This window comes from Channa argus, chromosome 7 (assembly GCF_033026475.1).
Source record: "Channa argus isolate prfri chromosome 7, Channa argus male v1.0, whole genome shotgun sequence".
In the NCBI taxonomy this organism is placed as follows: Eukaryota; Metazoa; Chordata; class Actinopteri; order Anabantiformes; family Channidae; genus Channa; species Channa argus.
This window is the reverse complement of record NC_090203.1, coordinates 10,305,476-10,324,674: the sequence shown is the minus strand read 5'-3', so window position 1 is coordinate 10,324,674 and position 19,199 is coordinate 10,305,476. Positions and strand designations below refer to the sequence as shown.

Genomic DNA, 19,199 nt, shown 5'->3' with positions numbered 1-19,199 from the left:
TACTACCTCAAAAACAAAAAACAAAACAACTGTGTGTGTGTTTTTGCTTCTGACATTGTTTTGCTTTTTCCCGGGTAGTTTGCAGCTCCAGCATCGTGTGTAGTATTCTTTCCAGTAGGCGGTGGTGTTGGGTCAGAGTATCGTAGCGGAGGCGCACACAGATGACGTCAGAGTTCCTCTTTTTTTTTGGCGCGATGTCCAAAGAAATTTGAATTAGACCGTTTGCGGACATTGAATAGAGCAGACTACAGTCGTTTTCAGAGGTTAGTTTGTGGCACACTAGACTGCAAGCGTTATAGGTGAGCCGATTTTTCTTTCTTTCTTATATTTCTACTTGTGTGTAGTTTAGCTGCTATTGATTCTGTTAGGTAAGTACGCGAACATCCAAAGTTTGGTTACTCATAGCTCATTTAACGTTAGCTATTTTAGCTAACTTTTAGCAAACTTTTCTGGCTAACTTAACCACAAATCTGTAAAGTTAACGTTATTTTTGGTTAACGATGTTAATTGGAAGACTTGTTAAATTTTGTGTAGACTTGGTGGTTGTCGGAAGTTTTACATCCAGAAATGGCCTTTCTGGAGTGTTTTTTTTTTTTTTTTTTTTTTTTTAAAGAATGAAAGTCGTACCTCGTGACGTTATCGATACTGAAGCAAGGCTGTCTGATTTGCAAACTATTGTCCAGGTTTTATTACCCAAATTATTTAGCTATATATTTAAGAATTATTAACTTAAATATTGCAGTGATGTTTTGGGCAGGTAGACTCTAAAGCAGCTGGATTTTTTTTTTTTTTTTTTTTTTTTTTTTTTTTTTTTTTTAGATATAATAGCTAAAAAGGTATTCAACTGTCGTAATATGTTTGCTTTTTTTTCTTTCTTTCTTTTTTTCATGCAGGCATGTCGTGGGACTTTTTCGTGCCAGTGTGCGTGGGGGATCTGGTGAAGACTGGGGGGATCAATCAGTACGTCGTTCAGGATGTGGTCCCCCCAAAACAGCTGCCGTCATGTATAAGTAGTACGTATTAACCTTAAGTTGTGTAAGCAGTATTCTAGAGTTGTATCCGACCTTTGTTTTGGAGCTGGTGGGACTACACATTATTATTCGTTTCACTCAGAATTCAAGGCAGCATTGAGGAGCCAGGGGCCTACGTGTATATTGGAACACTTTGACACATGCTTCAGCGTGCTACAGTAAGTGTGGATTATGCACAGACTACTTTTTAAAATTGTTTTCAAGAAGTATATCAGCACAGATAATTAATTATGCTAATGTCTTAATCCTTTAAAGACACTGCAACTCAGTGGACCTGACCGTGAAAGAGGATACTTTAGAGTTACTAGTACAAGGTAAGAGAGATCTATCTATCTATCTATCTATAATTGTTTTTTTTTTTACACAGATATGCTGGGGTTACTCATGTATTCTCTTATTTGTATTGGTTTGTTTTGTTTTTTTTCCAGTGGTTAGTGGCCTGGCAGCTTCCCTGCCGACACTCCTGGTCTCAACCTCCGTCTGTGCTGCAGAACGCAAAGAGAAACTTAATGCTGTTAAAATGAGTGTATTCCTGCTCTGCAAACTCACAGAGACTCTTGAGAGTTATTCCTGTAGACAGAACATTGTTACAGCACCGGGAAAGGTATGAATAATTTCATAGGTAAGAATTAATTTGTGGATTTATTATTATTAATAATAATGGTGATATGTTATTAATATAATCTGACTTCAACCATTTAAATGCCTGCTGATGAGATCAAGGGAAGTTTTATGATCCCATAAGGCCAAGAGGTTAAGGTCTTTAGTCTGCTGTTAGGTGGTTTGTCTTGGTAGTGTGGTAGAGGTTTATTGCACTGCTGTAAGGGCCCAGCCAAAAGTGCCATTTAATCGGTAGGTGATGTCAAAGAGTGTGGTCATCTGTGGGTCAGGTGGTGGTTGCGCTGTTATGATTCAGTGTCTATAAAGCTGGACTGACTTATTTTATTTATTTTTTTCCTTATCTGGCACAGGGGGGTAAAAGGGGGAAGGCTGGTGGGGAAGGTCTGCTGCAGTGGGATTCAGAGAGAGAGAAGGTGCTACAGGCCCTCGTTCAGCTCCTCCAGCTGGATATTCGTTCTCTCTGGAACCTTTCCCTGGTGGAGGAGGAGTTCATCAGGTGATCTCCTGGGTGGGGAATTCTGGGCAATAGTACACTATCGGGCACAGATGTCATGTCACTTGCTGTAACTATTTCTTTAAACTTTCTTCCCAACATTGACAACACTGTAGTCTCAATTGGAGTTTATTTTAAAATGACCATGGCAGTTTCTTTAATGCCACGCCAAACCTAATTATCTTTTTGAATGTGATGAATTGTTTACTCTTCCAATTTAAAACCGTGGACTAGAGAATTCACTGTTTAAATTTAATTACAGGATTGTAGTTGTAACCTCAAAAGTCCCTTGTCAGGACAACATATACTTTACAGAATTTATTGTGGTGGTACTGCACCCCTGACTGTTGACTGTTGATTTGCTGCTCTGTTTTGTTTGGCTTGTTTGTAGCAGGCCAAGCATTTTAGGGGAAATGTACTAATAATAAAGTATGCATAATGATGACATGTGAAAGGCAACAGACCACCTGGTGTTTGATATGTCAGCAGGTTAATTTGCTTAGGCTTCTTAGAGCTTTGGCCCCGCTGTGTAAATGCAAATAACAATTTTCTCCACGGAACATTTACCCCTGTGAATGTGCCAGTATTTCTAGCTTTTTTGAATTCATATTTTAACAACACCCAACATGAAACAAAGGTTAATTCCTTGTTCTGTGCTTCCTTTTTTCTTTTGTCCCAAAGCTGTGTGACCTGCTGCTGCTACAAGCTTCTTGAGAACCCAACCATTAGCCATGTTAAGACCAAACCCACCAGAGATTGTATATTCCATCTATTGGGGGTACTGATCAAGAAATATAATCACCTCCTTGGTTAGTTCTTCAGTCACATTGTGAACACATGATAAAAATGTATAACCAAGGCAACATGTCAATTCTATTTCAATAATGTCATGTTTAAATAGCCAAAACAAACATTTCAACTGTTACTCACTGTACATTGCTAATTAGGGGCTGTCAACGCATTTATTTGCATAGATTCTCTAAATTGTTGCAGGTGCAAGTGTCAAGGTGATTCAGTTGCTGCAACACTTTGAGCAGTTGTCGTCCGTGTTTGCCCAGGCAGTGTCTGTATGGAGCACAGAATACGGAGTCAGAGCCATCATAGGAGAAGTAATAAGGTTAGTAAGGCTCAGTCCCATCTACTTTTTGCTACCCCTGCCTCTTGTTTTTGACTACCTGCTCAATTTTTTTTTGCCTCTCAAAACAAAAATAAAAAATGGTAATGGATGAGATATTCCCCTGCCTATGCTTAACATTTTATGGGTCGCATAACAAAGAAAATATATACATTTGTAGATTTAGCGTTCAGTGGTTTATAAAGCATTCTGGTTTCTTTGTGGATCATTTTGTGGAGATACATTTCTTTTGCTGCAAAAGACAGTGTTTGAATTCCAAATGCATTTTCAAAATTTTTCCCATCATACAGGGAGATTGGTCAGAAGTCAAGTGAGGAGCTCGCTAGAGAAGGGTCAGGGGTCAAAGCCTTTGCATCCTTCCTCTCTGAACTTGGCGCCCTGGTACCTGAATTAATGATCCCCAACATTAGTGTGCTCATCACTCACCTGGAGGGAGAGGTATTGTGTATATAAAATTATTACTTTACACCTCTTTTTCTTAATAGAAAAAAATATAGTCCTTACATAAGTTTAATCTTGCTGGCATATTTTGGGTATAAAACCTTGTCAGTCGGAGCTCTATGTAGAAGCGAAAACATTGTTATTGGTTCTTTTGTGTGTGAGTAACAGGTCTGGTTTTATTTTTTATTCAAATCTATATGGGAATGCTAGATTCAGAAGACATATTCCATTCTCCACAAATCACTTCTTATTGTGCCTTTCATGACTTAGTGTAGAGGTGTACATAATTTTATCAAACTTGTAAGGCCATGTCATTGTGCTGGATGTTGATAATTTTATTCATAAATGTCAGTATGCATTAAATGGAAGAACTAGGCCTCTCTCTTTGTATTTTACATGTTTACTGTGATGGCAAAAATAAACATTGCTTTGTGCTTCACAGATAAACAGACCGCTGGACAAAAGGCAGGGACCTTATTAAATCCAGTGAAAAATTGTGCCAATGTTGCTCAAAGAGCAATAAATGAATTTCAGCTATTACATTTGCCCAAACTTTCTAAGTGCTGGTCATAATTGAATCTGCAAAAGCTGCTATGACGAAGCCACACTAACTCAATAATGTGGACACGGACTGAGTTTGTTTCATCCTGTTTGTTTTTTGTTTTGCCCAATGATGAGACCAAGGCGAATACGAGCTTACTGAATGAGAGTTGGGTTCTTCTTTGCTTTGACTGGCAGGTAATCTTGGCAGTGCAGAGAAGGATTCCTGCTCTGCTGTAAGGGCCTGCCTACAGTAACTTGGCTTACCCCAAATTATTCCTCTACAGTCAGGGGGGGTATTAATGTGATGAAGCTGACAGTGTGTGTGTGTGTGTGTGTGTGTGTGTGTGTGTGTGTATACATGTGAAAAAGGAAAGAAGTCACCCAAGTCTCTTTGCTGTTCAGTTAGCTATGAGTTGCATCTTTGGTAATCTGAGGGCAGAGTTTAGAAACTCATCTTAACACAAACTAGTAGTTCTAATGTACATGTCAAAGCTCTATTATTTCTGCTGTGATGTATTGTTTTGCAAAGACCACAATACTGAACTCCACGTTTAGGGTTCCACAGTTGTGGAATAAACCACAGCAAAAGAGGGACACTTGACTGGGTGCAGCCTAATTCCTCATTTCTCGCAATTTTTCCAGAGCCATACAATGCGTGTTGCTGTTTGTGAAGTGCTGGGAGAAGTCCTTGTGCGGGTCCTGTGTGGTGATGGATTAGATGAGTCTGGTAAAGCTGACCGTGACCGCTTCTTTGACACACTGCAGGAACATCTGCATGACACACACTCCCATGTCAGAGCGCGTGTGTTGCAGGTTTACACACGCATCGTCAATAGCAAGGTAAGTTTCCTTTGACTTGAAAGTGTATTTGGCAAAGTGAGGTTAAGCTTCTACATGGTGAACTGTAATTGTCCGTATGTCTTTAGGCACTGCCACTGAGTAGGTACAGTGAGGTAATGGAGCTTGCTGTGGGGCGACTGATGGACAAATCTATAAACGTAGTGAAGAGTTCTATACAGCTGTTGGCAGCCTTTATCGCACACAACCCCTATAGCTGCAAGGTAATTTAAAAATCATATAATTCAAGCTCAAAATACCATATTTTTAACGTTTCAGTCACAAGAATGAATGTTTTCCAGTTGAGCAGCTCAGATCTGAAGAACCCGCTGGAGAAAGAGACAGCTAAACTCAGAGAGATGAAGGAGAAACTGAAGGGGAAAGCACCAGGTAAACACAACCCCTTTTGTTCTTTCAAAAATCTGAATTTTCAATCATGTACAATACACATTTTGCCCAGTGATGAGACCAAGGCAAATATGAGTTTACTGAATGAGAGCTGAAGTCTTCTTGCATGGACTGGCTGGTGATCCTGGCAATGCAGAGGAACAATACTCCTCTACTGTAAGGGCCTGCCTACTTGGTGTTTCATAGAATAAGTTTATAAGTCTCACATAATTGTGGGCATGAAGCTGATAGTGGTTTTTGGGTAGATGCAAGGGGAATATCCAGTTTCCTGTTGCTGTTTAGTCAGCTATTGGTACTAAAGTGCCTCCGGATTTTTGAATTTGTATGAATTTACATATTTAACTGTTTAAAATTTTTATTAGGTGCAAGGATTCTGTGTGTGTGTATGTCTGAACCTGGTATGAAAAGTACTGCAGGAAAAAAAAAACTGATGCATATAAAAAATATTGTATTCAATCGAAAGAGAGAAAATGTGATTGTAGAAACAAATACAGTATTTGTATCCTTCACCATCAGTTGTCATGTCAGCTTTAGATTATTTTTTTCTCTAGTTGATAAATGAACTTGCCTTCCTGTCTTTTTAATTATAACTTCAGACTAGATGCTTGACTTTTAAAAAGAAAAACCTAGTATTTAACAAAGTGAAATACTGGTTCCTACCAACAAGGCATTACAGTTCATGACCAAATGGTGACACTCTTGAGCCCGGCATTACAATCTGCATTCTTGCGCATACAATTGTTGTACAATGTCTTAATATTTCAATTATATTAGCCATATGTTGTTTCTCTGAATTTTAATTGATATCTCTGACCTAAGACATCCCCATTGGACTTTTTTTTTTTTGCTTTCCTTTTTCTATTTGTTCCTGGCAGTGGCAGTTATTAAAGCATCTGAGCTGTGGGCTGCCATGGAGCCTGAGATACTTGTCACTGTCAAGAAAGAGCTGGAACCAACAAGTGAAGCCGAGAAAGAGGTTGGGGAAGACATTAATAAGGAGGAAGAAAATGAGGCAGAAGATGACAGAGCAACCGCAGTGAAGATTGCTCAGTACCTTCGTGTGAACAAATACAGGTGATGCTAATCACCAGTGTTGGCCTGGGTGAAAGTTGACTCAGGTGTCAGTTCATGCAAGATTTTTAGTTATTTTATTTTTTTTTTTTCCTCCTGCACTGTCAATTTTATTAACGATCTGTATGAGGTTTCTTGTGTTTTTCCCCTTCTGCAGGAATGCTGTGCGTCTCTGTGTAAAAGCTTACAGCTGCTTCCCTGAATCTGAGATGTTTACTTCTCTGTCCACTCTCACTGCTGAGACTCTAATGGACACTCTGGGTCTGATTTTCATGGGTAAGTCTGCTCAGTTCAGTTATTGCATTTTGTACCAGAGATCTTCATAAAAAGTGCTCCCAATTGTTAATCTTCATGGAAGAAAGCCTGAAGAAACTTAAGATTCATTTCCTGGGAGGAAATCAATTTAACATTGTTTTCCAGCATAAATTAATTTTAGATTTACAGTGTATAATATTTGCTAATATAACTCAACCAAATTTACATTAAGAATTTTACCTCTACAGGTCACCCTATAAATAATTTTACCACAGTGCCTGGAAATGTTTTAGATATTTGTATTTTAGCGTTTCTTGTCATTCTAATGTATCAACAGGATTTTGAAACTAGAACGACAGTTTAGAAATGGTCAGTTTTAAATCAAAATTACATAAGACAATGTTCTCAACTGCAATTAAAGAATATTACAGAATTTTTATTTAATTGCAGGGTTTTCTCCACTAATCGATACTGGTAATTGTAATCTGAGTAATTGTGAAATTAAAAATATAACTATAAACCATTTGTGTGTTAATTATTGTCCCTCATTCAAATTGGTAGATACTAAAAAAAGAGACTGGTCTAAATACTGTTAATGTAACTGCTTTGGGTGCCTCACATGCACTAATGGCCTTAAAGCAAAGGGAACTGATTTAACTTAATTACTATGCAGCAGTTACGGGGGGTGTTGAGTAATTGAGTGGCAATTGAAGGATTGTTTAATTGGTTAAATTCCTGTATAATTTATTTTTAATGCCACGTTACTTGCTCCTATGTTTTCCTCAGGGTCCAATGATGATACCACTGAGCCAAGCCAGAATTTGCCGCCAACGCCAAAGAAGGAGGAAGAGAGAGAAGGGGAGGATGAGGAGCTAAAGAAGCAGGAGATGTTGGTGCAGTACCTGAGAGACACCGAAACCTTTGCCCTACAAGTGGAGAGGGCGATCGCTGTTATCAACTCCATGCTTTATTGGAAAACCACTTCAGGTGGAAAGCAGTATTTGTACAAAGTACAAATCTATTCAGAATTGTGCATTTGCATAAAAAGTCACATCTTTTAACAGACTTGTTTTGTATTTTTAGTCGTCCAGGAGGCTGTGCAGTTTTGTGTAACTGTTTGTGAATTCAGTGTTGCCAATTCTGTCAGTGGTGTAAGGAAGATGTTGCCTCTGGTCTGGTCAACTGATGCTGCAATTAAAGATGCTGTTGTTCAGGCATACCGACGCCTATATCTGAACCCTCAGGGAGATACAATCAGGTCTGTGAAACAGCTTGACACATGACGATATGAATGTGCTAACGTATAAAATAAATGAGTTTATAATTTCAGGCCTCATTATATTGAGAGGAGTGTGATGAATTGTGATAACAGCTAATAACCTTTTATGTCAATCATTTTTGATGATTGCAGATAAAGTCTTTTCTTTATAGAGCATTATAGTAATGTTAGGCCAATTGGTTTGCTGATAACAAAAGCAATCAAAATATCTCAGATAACATGCTTAAACTAATTTGTTGTTTTTTAAAAAACATTGCTAAATACAATAATGCAATTCAAGGAATATCTAAAACTTGGGAGAGATTTTGTCTTCCTAAAGCAGCTATCTTATCTATTAGGATAAAAGCCCAAACTCTTGTGGAAAGTCTCTCTGAGCTTATGGTGGATGCATCTCTGGGAACACTCCAATGTCTTGAGGAAATAGTAAGCAAGCAACACATACACTATTGGGCATTTGTGTAAAAATAAATAAATAGTACTATAAATGAACTATAGATTTTTATTTGGGAGTTTTTATTTGGGAGTTTGAAATGTAAATACCTTGTAGTTAAGCAAATGGGGAGTTGTAGTCAAGCATGCATGTTTCTGCAGGTGCAGGAGTTCTTTGGCAGTGGAAGCAATCTCCAGTCAACCGTAGTGCAGATATTGTGGGAGAGGTTTACTGGAAAACGAGAGACTTCTGGTTTGCACAGGCGGGCTGCAGTGTTCCTGCTGGGTATGGCTGCACGGTAAGATCTAGACCACTCAGCTTATTGGAATTAATTTCTAATGTCATGATGAGGCTTTGACTGACGGGTAATTTGCTTTTCTGCTTCAAAGGGTTCATAAAAGGACCCAGCTTCACCTAGAAGTAGTAGTTTAAGTGGCCTCACTGCATGTATGCATTTTCTGTGAAATGTTAAATTTAGTCGGCCATCATGGTAAATCGTGTTGTGTTTTTGTTGTTGTTGTTGTTTTTGTTTTCTGTTTCAAGTTTAATCACAGCTTTTGCTTATTCACTCTCACCAGTCTGATCTATTTTTTTTTGCGCACACAGTAGGCTGTAAACTCAGCAATGTTAAGTAAAACAAAAGGCTAAAGTGTAAGATAATTCTGTCCATTTTTAATGCAACATAGTATAGTAAATAAAGCAAAAGTATGCACAGCTTACTTTAGATTTGTGTACCTTGTTTGCCTGATGACAGCAAATTTATCCCTTGGATGCACAACTAACTGGACCCTATACCCTTCAATAAGTGGGTCAAAAATGTGTTAAGCCACTATTGTCGTGTTTTTTTTTTTTTTTAAATAATCATTTCTATTATATTTTGTATTGTAGTTTTGTCCACACAAGAATTATTTCATGTTTGGAATATTTTTACTTTCGCTTTAAAAAATTTTATTTTTATTTTTTTAACTTTTTGAAGAGAAAATTGCGCAACAGCACTAAAACAATGTCAACACTGTGTCTGTAAATGGCCACTCGTATATTTTGCAACACTCAGTATTGCTCCTCTCTCACCTATTAACTCGCACACTCACTTAAACGCTGATGGCGGAGGCTGCCGTGAAAGGTGTTCACCTGACCTAATGGGAGCAACTTGGGGCTTAGTGACTTGCCCAAGGACACTTCGACACGTAGCCAGGAGGGTCCGGGAATTAAACCACTGACCCTGTAGTCCATGGACAACTGCCTTACCAATTAAGCTACAGCCATTTAATTTGTAGTACTCTCATGTCCTGTGTGTATGTGTGTAACTTTTTTCTTTCCGCCTTGTCTTGTCGTTGTATGGAGTTGTGACATGTCTGTTTCTGTCTGTGATTATTTCTCACAGTATCTCCCACACAGACTGCTGACATTACAATCTTTGTTACTTGAATGTTTTGAATGACAAGCAAACCATTGATCAATATGTAGCTATGTAAATAAATTCTCACACGTGCAATACATACAGTTACGATAGCTAGCTAGTTTTGCAAATTATAAAATAGGCAAATTTGATAAACGCATGCTCATTCATTCAATAATCATGAATGACACACAGTACATACACTAATATTAGCTTCATTTTATTACCTAAGAAATGTGTGTGCAAGGCCCTCGTGAAAGTGCGTGATGGTCTGTGTGGTCCATATATATATTATTTAAAAAAATTTAAAAAAAAAAATCATTCTTTCCTGACAGTCAAACAATTGGAGGTTGCCATGAAATTGTATAGAAATGAATACGGGTGATTTTTGAGCCTTCTATGGAAGCTTGTGGTAGTAATAAAAGAACTATGATTTTGTACAAATGGTAGGTAAAACTTTTAATTGGCCTGATATTTAACATGGTTTTGATGTTGTGAAATTATAACCACTTTGTTTTTGCATTACAAAGATAATGCAATCTCACCAGGTCATTTTTGACATTTTGACTTTGATCTAAGGGTTAACTGGTGTTTTTATGTGGTGTATGTTTCTCATCAATTATTGGGTTTACATGAGCCTGACTATTGCTAAAATCTTATCCATATTATAAATTGTGCTGAACACCACAGGTTCAAGCTTTTTAAGGTGACAATGCTTCTCAGTAAAATCTGTTGACATGTCATGGTCCAAATCATGAAACCGCAACTGAGCTGGAATAAACCCATTTTTTCAGTCTGTCCAGTTTGCACGTCATTTTATGAAAGCTGATCATGACTTAAAATCTGTATTATATATATTGTAAATGATCAGCCTTCTGTCAATAAGTAAATTCTAACAGTCAATTGGCATTAAAAAAAACTTAGGTGTTGCAAAGCTACTTTCTCTTCCATTCAGAAACTGCATTTTTGTACAGGTGTAAACTGGATTTTAAGAGTGTTCTATTTGTGCTCATTCTCTTTTATTATGCAAAATCTGCAGTATTCTTCAATGCATAAATGTACTTCCTTTTTACATTTTGGGTCCTGCCTCATCTACTTGACATTCAGCAAATCCTATCATTAGTCAGAATACTAAGCCTCATCTCCTCTTTATTGTAATCGAAGTCACGACTATAACTAGGCTTCTTGCCAGTTCATTTCGCTGAGTGTGTGTGTGTGTGTGTGTTCCCCCTCAATCTACCTCAAAGACTGCCACTGCTTTAGGGAAGAGCAAGCAAGAGCATAAAGAGAGACTATCTGCAATCCACCCACACTGCTGCCTCTCTTCATCCAGTTGGTTGCATTCATAGCCTATTAAATCTTATGCACTTCTCCTAACCCATCCTCCTACATGCATTAACTGGGCAGCAGCCTAATGCTGGCAGGGCCAGTAAACAGTGATTGGGGTGCTGAAGGGTAGAGGTGTTAGTCCATCACTTTGCCTGAACACTTCATCATTTTGGGAATTTAAAAAAATATGCTTTATTCCATTATTTGTATTTTTTTTTTTACTTCTTTTCTATCTGACTTTTGTAACAGGGCAGAGAGGGAAGTGGTCCTAAGTAACCTGGACACTCTTTGTTCTGTGGCTCTGGGAGAAAAGGTTACTGAAGACTTCCTTCTAGCTAGAGACACAGTTATTACCATCTGCAGCATCACTGACCATGTCAGGGTAAGAAATACAGATTGTCACACCAAATCCCATATGAAGTTCAGAATCCAAAATATATTCTTATGCAAATAGATTTAACACTATTGGGATCAGGGATCTCCAGTCTACTGAACTAGCTTCCACAGTGTCTTACTACCTTTTTACAAACACTGTTTCCACACAATGATAACATTATGCCCTACATTATCTCTACCAGCAATCAAAAGCTGCTCCATTTAGACTGCCCCAGGATCATCAGCTTTTTACATGCCTCACACAGGCCATTGCTGAAGGTAAATACCTTTGTTGAGAAACATTCTTATTTTGTCTGCTTAAGCTTTCACTACTTGGATTTGTATTCTGACTGTCTATTGGTACCTTCTCCAGGTGTGGTCATGGAAGACCCTTACTGGCAGAGCTTCATGGAACAGGCTGTACGTCTCATATACTTCCTGGCTGAATCTCCTGACCAGCTGTTATCCCGACTGCTCCAACGTAGTGCTCGCCTCTTATTAGATCACATTGCTGAATGTGGGGAAGTCAACGAGGATGTTGGCCAAATGCAAGGTGCATTCCAAGAGTCCATTGAGCAAGGTGAACAAGGTGAGTACCATTGTGACTTTTTCAAAGAAGACTTCTGCAATAAGTGTAGTTAACTTGCAAGTAGTAATATCTAAGGCTACAGTGATGCACTGTAACCTGATCTATGCCAAAGCTTTCTCCACATACGTTTAATCATGTGTCACTATCTTTTTCCTTTCCTACAGTGAACTGTGTGTGTCTGGCCCAGCTGTTGGCTCTGTGTGGCTGTGTGGCTTTCTGGCAGGTGTCTCACCTTGAGCGCAGTGTGAGTGCTGAGCTGCGGAGGAGGAGAGGAGAGACAGAAGAGAGGGAGGAGAAAGAAAAGGGCCCAACCAGTAAAGCTAAGGTACCCCCCCCCCAAAAAAAGAAATTATCTACAGACAAATAATATTGCAGAGTATCTGCAAATACATTGTAAAGTACTTTTTTTTTCTTTCAAAGTTGGTCTTTGTGTGTTTCTTTTTATGCTTATGTGTGTGTGTATTATATTTATGACAATGTTGAGGGAGGAAAAAAATCAGTCATGAAAATGGGCAGTAGTTGCAACTCCAGTTCAGTTAAGTGTACAGTATGTACTAGAGTCTGATAAGATGTGACAAATGTCAGTTGCCTTTTTCTTAAAGCGCTACAGCACATTGTATTAATATTTAAAAAGAAGCCAAAACAACCCCCTGCATCGCAAAAAGTATTTTGACAATTAGACCAACTCTCAGCAGGATCTTTAGATGAGATTTATTTTAGTGACACTTTTAGTCAGATTGAGTGAAGGCTCATTGTTGTTATGCCCATCAGGGAACATGGAGATAAACGTTTCCTCAATTAATATTACAAGGTTTTTTTTGTTTGTTTGTTTAGTTTTGTTTTATTTCACATTTTTGTGTTGTGATGAAGAGTCTGAGAGTTGCATACTGCAAAAGTATTTGTATAGATTCAAACCTAAACAAACAAACTTTCAGAGATGGTCTAAGCAGAATGCTACTTATGTAACTAGTTTTTCTAGATGTTGTGATATGCTTTGCATTGTGGCTGTCAATTTGCGGATGCAGTTGCAAACCCCAGATCTAATCATCTTATCCTGTTTAGGGTCAAGGGGTTACTGGGGCGAATCCCAGCTAGATTTAATAAAAAGTGGAGTCGCACTCCTTTATCTTATTGATCAAGTCTGACAGCACTATTAGTTGCCTTTAAAACTCAAAGTTTCCAACCTAATTTCCAGAGATGTATAAAAAAGAATCTCTTCTTTTCTTTTTCCCCCTCCCTCTAAAGCAATCAGCCAATGAGAGTGCTATGGAGGAGGAGCTTGGTTTAATTGGTGCCTCAGCAGAAGACACAGAAGCTGAACTTATCAGAAAGATCTGCGAGACAGAATTACTGGCAGGTCATAAAAACTTCCTGTATTGTTTTTCTGGCCCAAAATATCCTGCTATCCACTAAATTCAATTTATTTATTTTTTCCCTTCTTCATTTGACTTAAACATCTTCCTTTCCCACTCTACTCTGTATGTTTAGAAGATAACCTGCTGAGTGCATTCCTTCCTCTGCTGGTGAAAGTTTGCAGCTCCCCAGGGCGCTATTCCCACCCACAGCTCACCACTGCTGCCTGTCTTGCACTCTCTCAGTATATGATGATAAGGTAAATGTTATACTATTTAATCTGAATGTAGAGTTGAAATGATTGATTGTTCAATCAATGCAAAAGTGATCTGCACCTGTTAACTCCATTGTGAAGTAAAATGTACTTGTTACAAATATATATACCGTTTTGTAGCGCTGATTAAGATAATAGAGCAAGTTTGAATATGCCAACCTTTGAGTCATCTCTCGTTTTATGGACCAGCCAAGAGAGCGCTTTAGTCACAAACTAATGGTTATACTATTGCAGCCCTACACATGGCTCTTAATGGACTGAGCTTAATTGCTGGCATAACATTTAGGCTGTGATTTCTTTCAGCCCATCGGTGTGTGAAGAGAACATCCGTCTCATGTTTACAGTCTTGGAGCGCTCTGCTCTTCCTGTTGTCAGGGCCAATACTATTATAGCTCTTGGAGACCTCACCGTCCGTTTCCCAAACATCTTGGAGCCCTGGACCCAGAATCTCTATTCTAGGTAAAGTAATGCTACATGCAGTTTGACCCAGTCTGCCCTTGTAATATAAGATAGATTTGTCATAGCATCTTAACATCTGTAGATATGTTTGTCACCCAAGACTCTAAGGAACAACCTATACCTGATGGCTCAGTTATGTGGGTGTACTGTAAATGACGTTTCATCCCGGCCAGCATTCTCCTTTCCATTCAGATACCACCACCACCACCACCACCCCTCCTCAGTGTTGTTTTCCTCTCAGCTACTGAAGTGTTGCCGCTGTCACAATGCTCCACTGAGCCACATGATGGGAAAAGTTTGCTCTTTCCATCACAACTTTTTAATGGGAGGAAACAAACTTCGAGATCTATGCTTGCAAACTCTGATGTCTGTATTGTATACTGACCTCTTCAGTTGCCAAGGAAACCAGACTGCGCTTCTTGGCTTTTATAAATCCCACCCACACTTAAACTGGGGTGGAGTCTTAGGCCGCTTCAGACATGGGCCCTTTTAGACAACCAACGACTTAATTACTGGTGTGGTATGGATTGTGACCAGAACCAATGACTAGTGGGTTGCAATTACACAGAGCCATTGTCTGAGCAGAACGAATAATTTCGGGTAAAGTCAAAGGTTATAGAAGGGTTTTTGTATGTAGGTATGCTTTCTTTCAAGCCCTCTGATTCCACAATACAAAGTTAGACTGGTTTTCTATAGCCAACTTGGAAACTGAAGTTTCTTTTTGATGAAGTGCAGTTTTAATTAAAATGGCTGATAACGCTCACATTGAGATGATTTGGACATTCAAAACATTTTCTTTTTATAATGACTCATTGCCCCCCTAGTGTGCTTTACCTGATAAGTATTTTATGGTGTTTCCTAATTGTCTCCCACACACCAACACCTCCACTGTTCTCAAGGCTGCTGTCCTGGAGCCTCATGATAAGCGTATAAAGAATTAATTACCCTGTTCATTACTGTTGTAAGCCCCTGCACTGGCATGTGGAAGTGCCATGTACAAGTGTCTGATGCTCTGCCAGGAGTCTTGCTCTCTGGCATAAATGGGTAATGTGTTTCTTTTGTTTCTGTGGTTTTGAATGAGTTTAAATCTAAATTGGTGTAAGAATGCTATCAGATTTCCCTACGACAGCAAATTCTGTGTCAGCTGAGGCTGTGACGGTGGATTATGTGATGTTCAGGCTCATTCCAAGTCTGTACACAAAGCTTAATTGACTAGGGCTGGAAAATAACACATGCACAGGTAAAAACATTTTACTTCTGCTCACATGTTTAGCTATGCTGGCACAGAAGTTCAAGAAATGGCAGTATCCATTTGTCAGTTTTCCAACTTTTTCCAACTTTTACCCTCCTACAAATAAGTAATAAAACGTAGACAAGCATTTGTTGTTAGCATATCTCTTCACTTTGACAGAAATTTGTATTCTACTAGTCCATCGTTTGTAGCATAAGAAACTCTTTAAAGTTTTCATTTCATCTCAACTAGTCAATTTTTATTTTTCCTTTATGAACACATACCTCATATTAGCAGTCGTTCTTCAGATTCATTCCATTGCACAAGTCTCTTTAAAAATTGAAGCCTTGTAGGCTTAAACTTATTTTTTTTTACCTGTAGACGGCCTGTAAATACTGTTGTAATGTTGATGAACATGCAGCACAAAACTAATTTTTCTGCTGTAATGTGTGAAGTACATCTATAGTCCATCTAGAATTCAACATCCCTTTTCTCTTCCAGGCTTAGTGATGAGGTTCCTTCAGTGAGGCAGACAGCTGTGACAGTTCTTACACAGCTGGTGCTTAAGGATGTGCTCAAAGTCAAAGGTCAAGTCAGTGAGGTGGCTGTGCTGCTAATTGACCCCGAGCCACATATTACCAGCCTGGCCCTGAACTTCTTCAACGAGTTGGCCACCAAGGTACTCGTACACTAACACATCCAGGGCCCTCACTGGAGTTGTAATAATTGAGAAGGTTTCTAACTCTGCCCTTGATGTTCCTCATCAGGACAATGCAATCTACAACCTCCTCCCTGACATAATCAGTCGACTGTCTGATCCCGAGAGAGGCATGAGCTCTGAGGACTTCAACACCATCATGAAGTGAGTTGCAGAGTTTTGTTTTTTTGTGCTATGCCTGTGTCCATACTATGCAGGACTATACAGATTCCAGACAAAAATTTTAGGAACTTTTGATATCTTTGCTCTTTTGGCATCATTCTGTAGATACTCTGTTGTGTGTTTTTAGACAGCTGTTCTCCTACATTACTAAAGAGAGACAGACAGAATCTCTGGTAGAGAAACTGTGTCAGCGCTTTAGGACTGCCAAGTAAGTACATCTCCACCTCCTCTTTCTCTCATTTTCACACCTGATCTTTTATTTTGTTTTTTGTTTTTTCTTTTTGTTTTTTTGTTTTGTTTGTTTTTTTTCTTTACTTTTTTTCTTTACTTTTTCCCTGCACATTTCTCATGTCTGTCTTGCAGTATTTTTTTTGTTATTTCTTTTAGTTTTTTTGTTTTGTTTGTTTTTTTTCTTTACTTTTTTTTCTTTACTTTTTCCCTGCACATTTCTCATGTCTGTCTTGCAGTATTTTATCTGGAAAAGATGCAGGGGTGGATGTGTGGGTAATTAGTGGGTTTATCAATGTGGGAAAAGAGAGATACAATTTAAGCTAGTGCACAGTTCACTTCACCTATTACCTACAATGTAACAGCCTCTTATTCATTGATTTTGTCATGGAAACAGTTCCCATATACAATTAGGTCCATAAGTATTTAGACAGTGACACAATTTTCAGCATTGTGCCTCTGTTTGCCACTGTGGCTGTTTGAAATTAATGCTCACCTTAATTACATATGACATTTTTGTGGTGCCCCATAGATTAAATGAAAAGATGAAAATTGTACCTGTCCAAATACTTTTGAACTTAACTGGTTGAGAGCAATTGAAGTTGGAGCAATCGGCCTGCTTCAGTCTGCCTCTGACTCGTACTCCATCCATAAACGGAGCTCAAAAGAAGGACATTTTATATTACACAACAGTAAACTGAATTTAGACCGAAGAGCTTCCTGGAAAATTTGATTTGGCCTGAATTCCACGTTAAAACCATATCTATGAGTAATGAGCTCCCCCAGTATTTCTGTGTATTAGATATTTATCTATCTATCTATCTATCTATCTATCTATCTATCAGCTTTTGTCTCATTTCTTAAAACTCCTATTTTACTTATTAGGACAGAACGTCAGTGGTGTGATCTAGCAACATCTCTATCTCTGCTGTCCATGTGTGAGCGTGGTTTTAAGAGGCTGCAAGAGTGCTGGGAGTGTTACAGCGACAAGTTGACTGAGCCTGGAGTCTACCAACCTCTGCTCTCCATCACTGCCAAGCTCCGCCGTGGTTCCAAACCCCAATTTAAGGTTTAATTGTCACATTTTAAGATGTTTGTCTGTTTTTTAAAGATGTACTTGTTTTCAATGATAACTTTGTTTATCAGGCCCAGATAGAGGAGTTTGAAAAGCGTCTGACTGCAGTTCACACACGGGGGCTAGAGAATGTAGAAAGCCCTGAGATGGACGAGGAGAACCAAAAAGGAGGAGGAGGATCCATGGAGAGGACAGTTGTGCAGACACCTTTGACCACAAAAGGCCGTCGGAAGACCAATAGAGGTCAGTTGTTTGAGCTTTGACTTTGACGAAACCTATCGGTTTTGGAAAAATAGTTTTGTGTTGAAATTAAAATTTTTCTCCATGACACAGGTCAAACAAAGCCATCAGTTTCTAGCTGTGTTGATGACAGTTTCGTTACACCTCAGAAGTCTCGCAAGTCAAAAAAACCTATGATCACCTTCAGTAGTGATGAGGACGAAGATGAAGAGGGTGAGTGTAGTCACTTCATTATACTTGGAGAGAAAATTGCTCTTAAGAGTTATTCTGCCTGTCAAATCACATAATTTAGTTCTATGAGTGTTTTTAGCAACATATTTTGAACATGAAAAATAAAAGTACATTTATTTGAGTTTCCAAGAATAGTTTTTACTATCGATTTGATGTGAGAGTAAAACCTAGATAAGCAACATGAAATCACATTACAGAAACTGGGATAAGGGACTGTTTCATCATTTTATACTTTGACTGCAAATAACTTTTGAGAATAGTTAGTTAGGCATTTCAATTCTACATTTATTGTACTTAAAGCTACTGTATAACATTTTACTTACAATTAATTTCTTATTTTGGTATATCAGTAAGATACTTGGGAGTACTGCCATAAGTTAAGTGTTTGAACCAGTGGGCTGAAGCACAGACTTAGCAGGGCTTCAGGTAGCCTAAAATGTGAGCTGTGCACTGCACCAGAGCTAATCCAAGATCTTAGATTTGATCAGAAACAACTTTAAGTCTGTTAAGTCAACTTTGAGTCTGTTCCATAGTTGAAATAATTTACTTGAAGTCTATTGAGACTAAAACATAAAATTGTGATTTTCATTTCTCATTACTTGTGATCTTGTTCATAAGTTATGACCATAACTTATTAATGTTTTCACCAGATGCCCTAATGGCGGAGAGTGAGACACCTAAAGTGACGACGCCTATTGCCCGCACGTCCAGACGAGCTCGACTCAGAAACTGATTTTTAATTGTTTTTTTTATATTATTTTTTATTGTTTTTATGTCTTTTTTAAATGTTTTATCTGTAATGAAGCATTGCATTATGTATTCATACTTGTATATTTTTATGATTGGTACTTAGCACCAAGCTACAATAGTCGACAACATTAAATCCAAGCGTCTTTAATAAACTGTCTGCCTGTCTTTGTTTTTGCTTCATCATTTACAGCTTCTGCAAGCTGAAGGCCACTCTTAAGGGCTGAACCAAACGTGTGAAGGGT

At 38.4% G+C, this 19,199-nt stretch overlaps 1 protein-coding gene and 1 non-coding gene across 3 annotated transcripts; both read left to right on the top strand.

Moving 5' to 3' along the window:
* Positions 1–30: 30 nt before the first annotated feature.
* Positions 31–19,122, top strand: ncapd2 (non-SMC condensin I complex, subunit D2). 2 transcript variants are annotated; one of them, XM_067510514.1, is made up of 32 exons: positions 31–263; positions 894–1,013; positions 1,114–1,189; positions 1,287–1,345; positions 1,460–1,635; positions 2,003–2,148; positions 2,827–2,954; positions 3,139–3,262; positions 3,571–3,718; positions 4,907–5,104; positions 5,191–5,325; positions 5,404–5,491; positions 6,385–6,583; positions 6,738–6,856; positions 7,622–7,822; positions 7,919–8,093; positions 8,453–8,537; positions 8,706–8,842; positions 11,522–11,654; positions 11,851–11,926; positions 12,021–12,236; positions 12,401–12,561; positions 13,482–13,593; positions 13,725–13,848; positions 14,167–14,322; positions 16,055–16,232; positions 16,321–16,415; positions 16,561–16,641; positions 17,547–17,730; positions 17,808–17,979; positions 18,070–18,189; positions 18,858–19,122. In XM_067510514.1, the coding sequence occupies exons 2-32, from the start codon at positions 896–898 to the stop codon at positions 18,938–18,940; spliced, it is 4,203 nt and encodes a 1,400-aa protein (XP_067366615.1). In that variant the 5' UTR covers positions 31–263; positions 894–895; the 3' UTR covers positions 18,941–19,122. The 2 variants fall into 2 exon arrangements, with proteins under 2 accessions (XP_067366615.1, XP_067366614.1); XM_067510513.1 differs by having other exon boundaries at positions 31–299.
* Positions 4,387–4,702, top strand: LOC137131122 (small nucleolar RNA U85). Its single transcript, XR_010914951.1, has one exon. It is a non-coding gene; the product is annotated as a small nucleolar RNA U85 (small nucleolar RNA).
* Positions 19,123–19,199: the final 77 nt, after the last annotated feature.

Bases quoted from the DNA above. Each gene is read 5' to 3' on its own strand.
- ncapd2 (XM_067510514.1), top strand. From the start codon at position 896: ATGTCGTGGGACTTTTTCGTGCCAGTGTGCGTGGGGGATCTGGTGAAG. The intron at 3,263-3,570 runs GTTAGTAAGGCT...CCCATCATACAG, and splicing joins ATCATAGGAGAAGTAATAAG to GGAGATTGGTCAGAAGTCAA. The intron at 16,416-16,560 runs GTGAGTTGCAGA...GTGTGTTTTTAG, and splicing joins GACTTCAACACCATCATGAA to ACAGCTGTTCTCCTACATTA.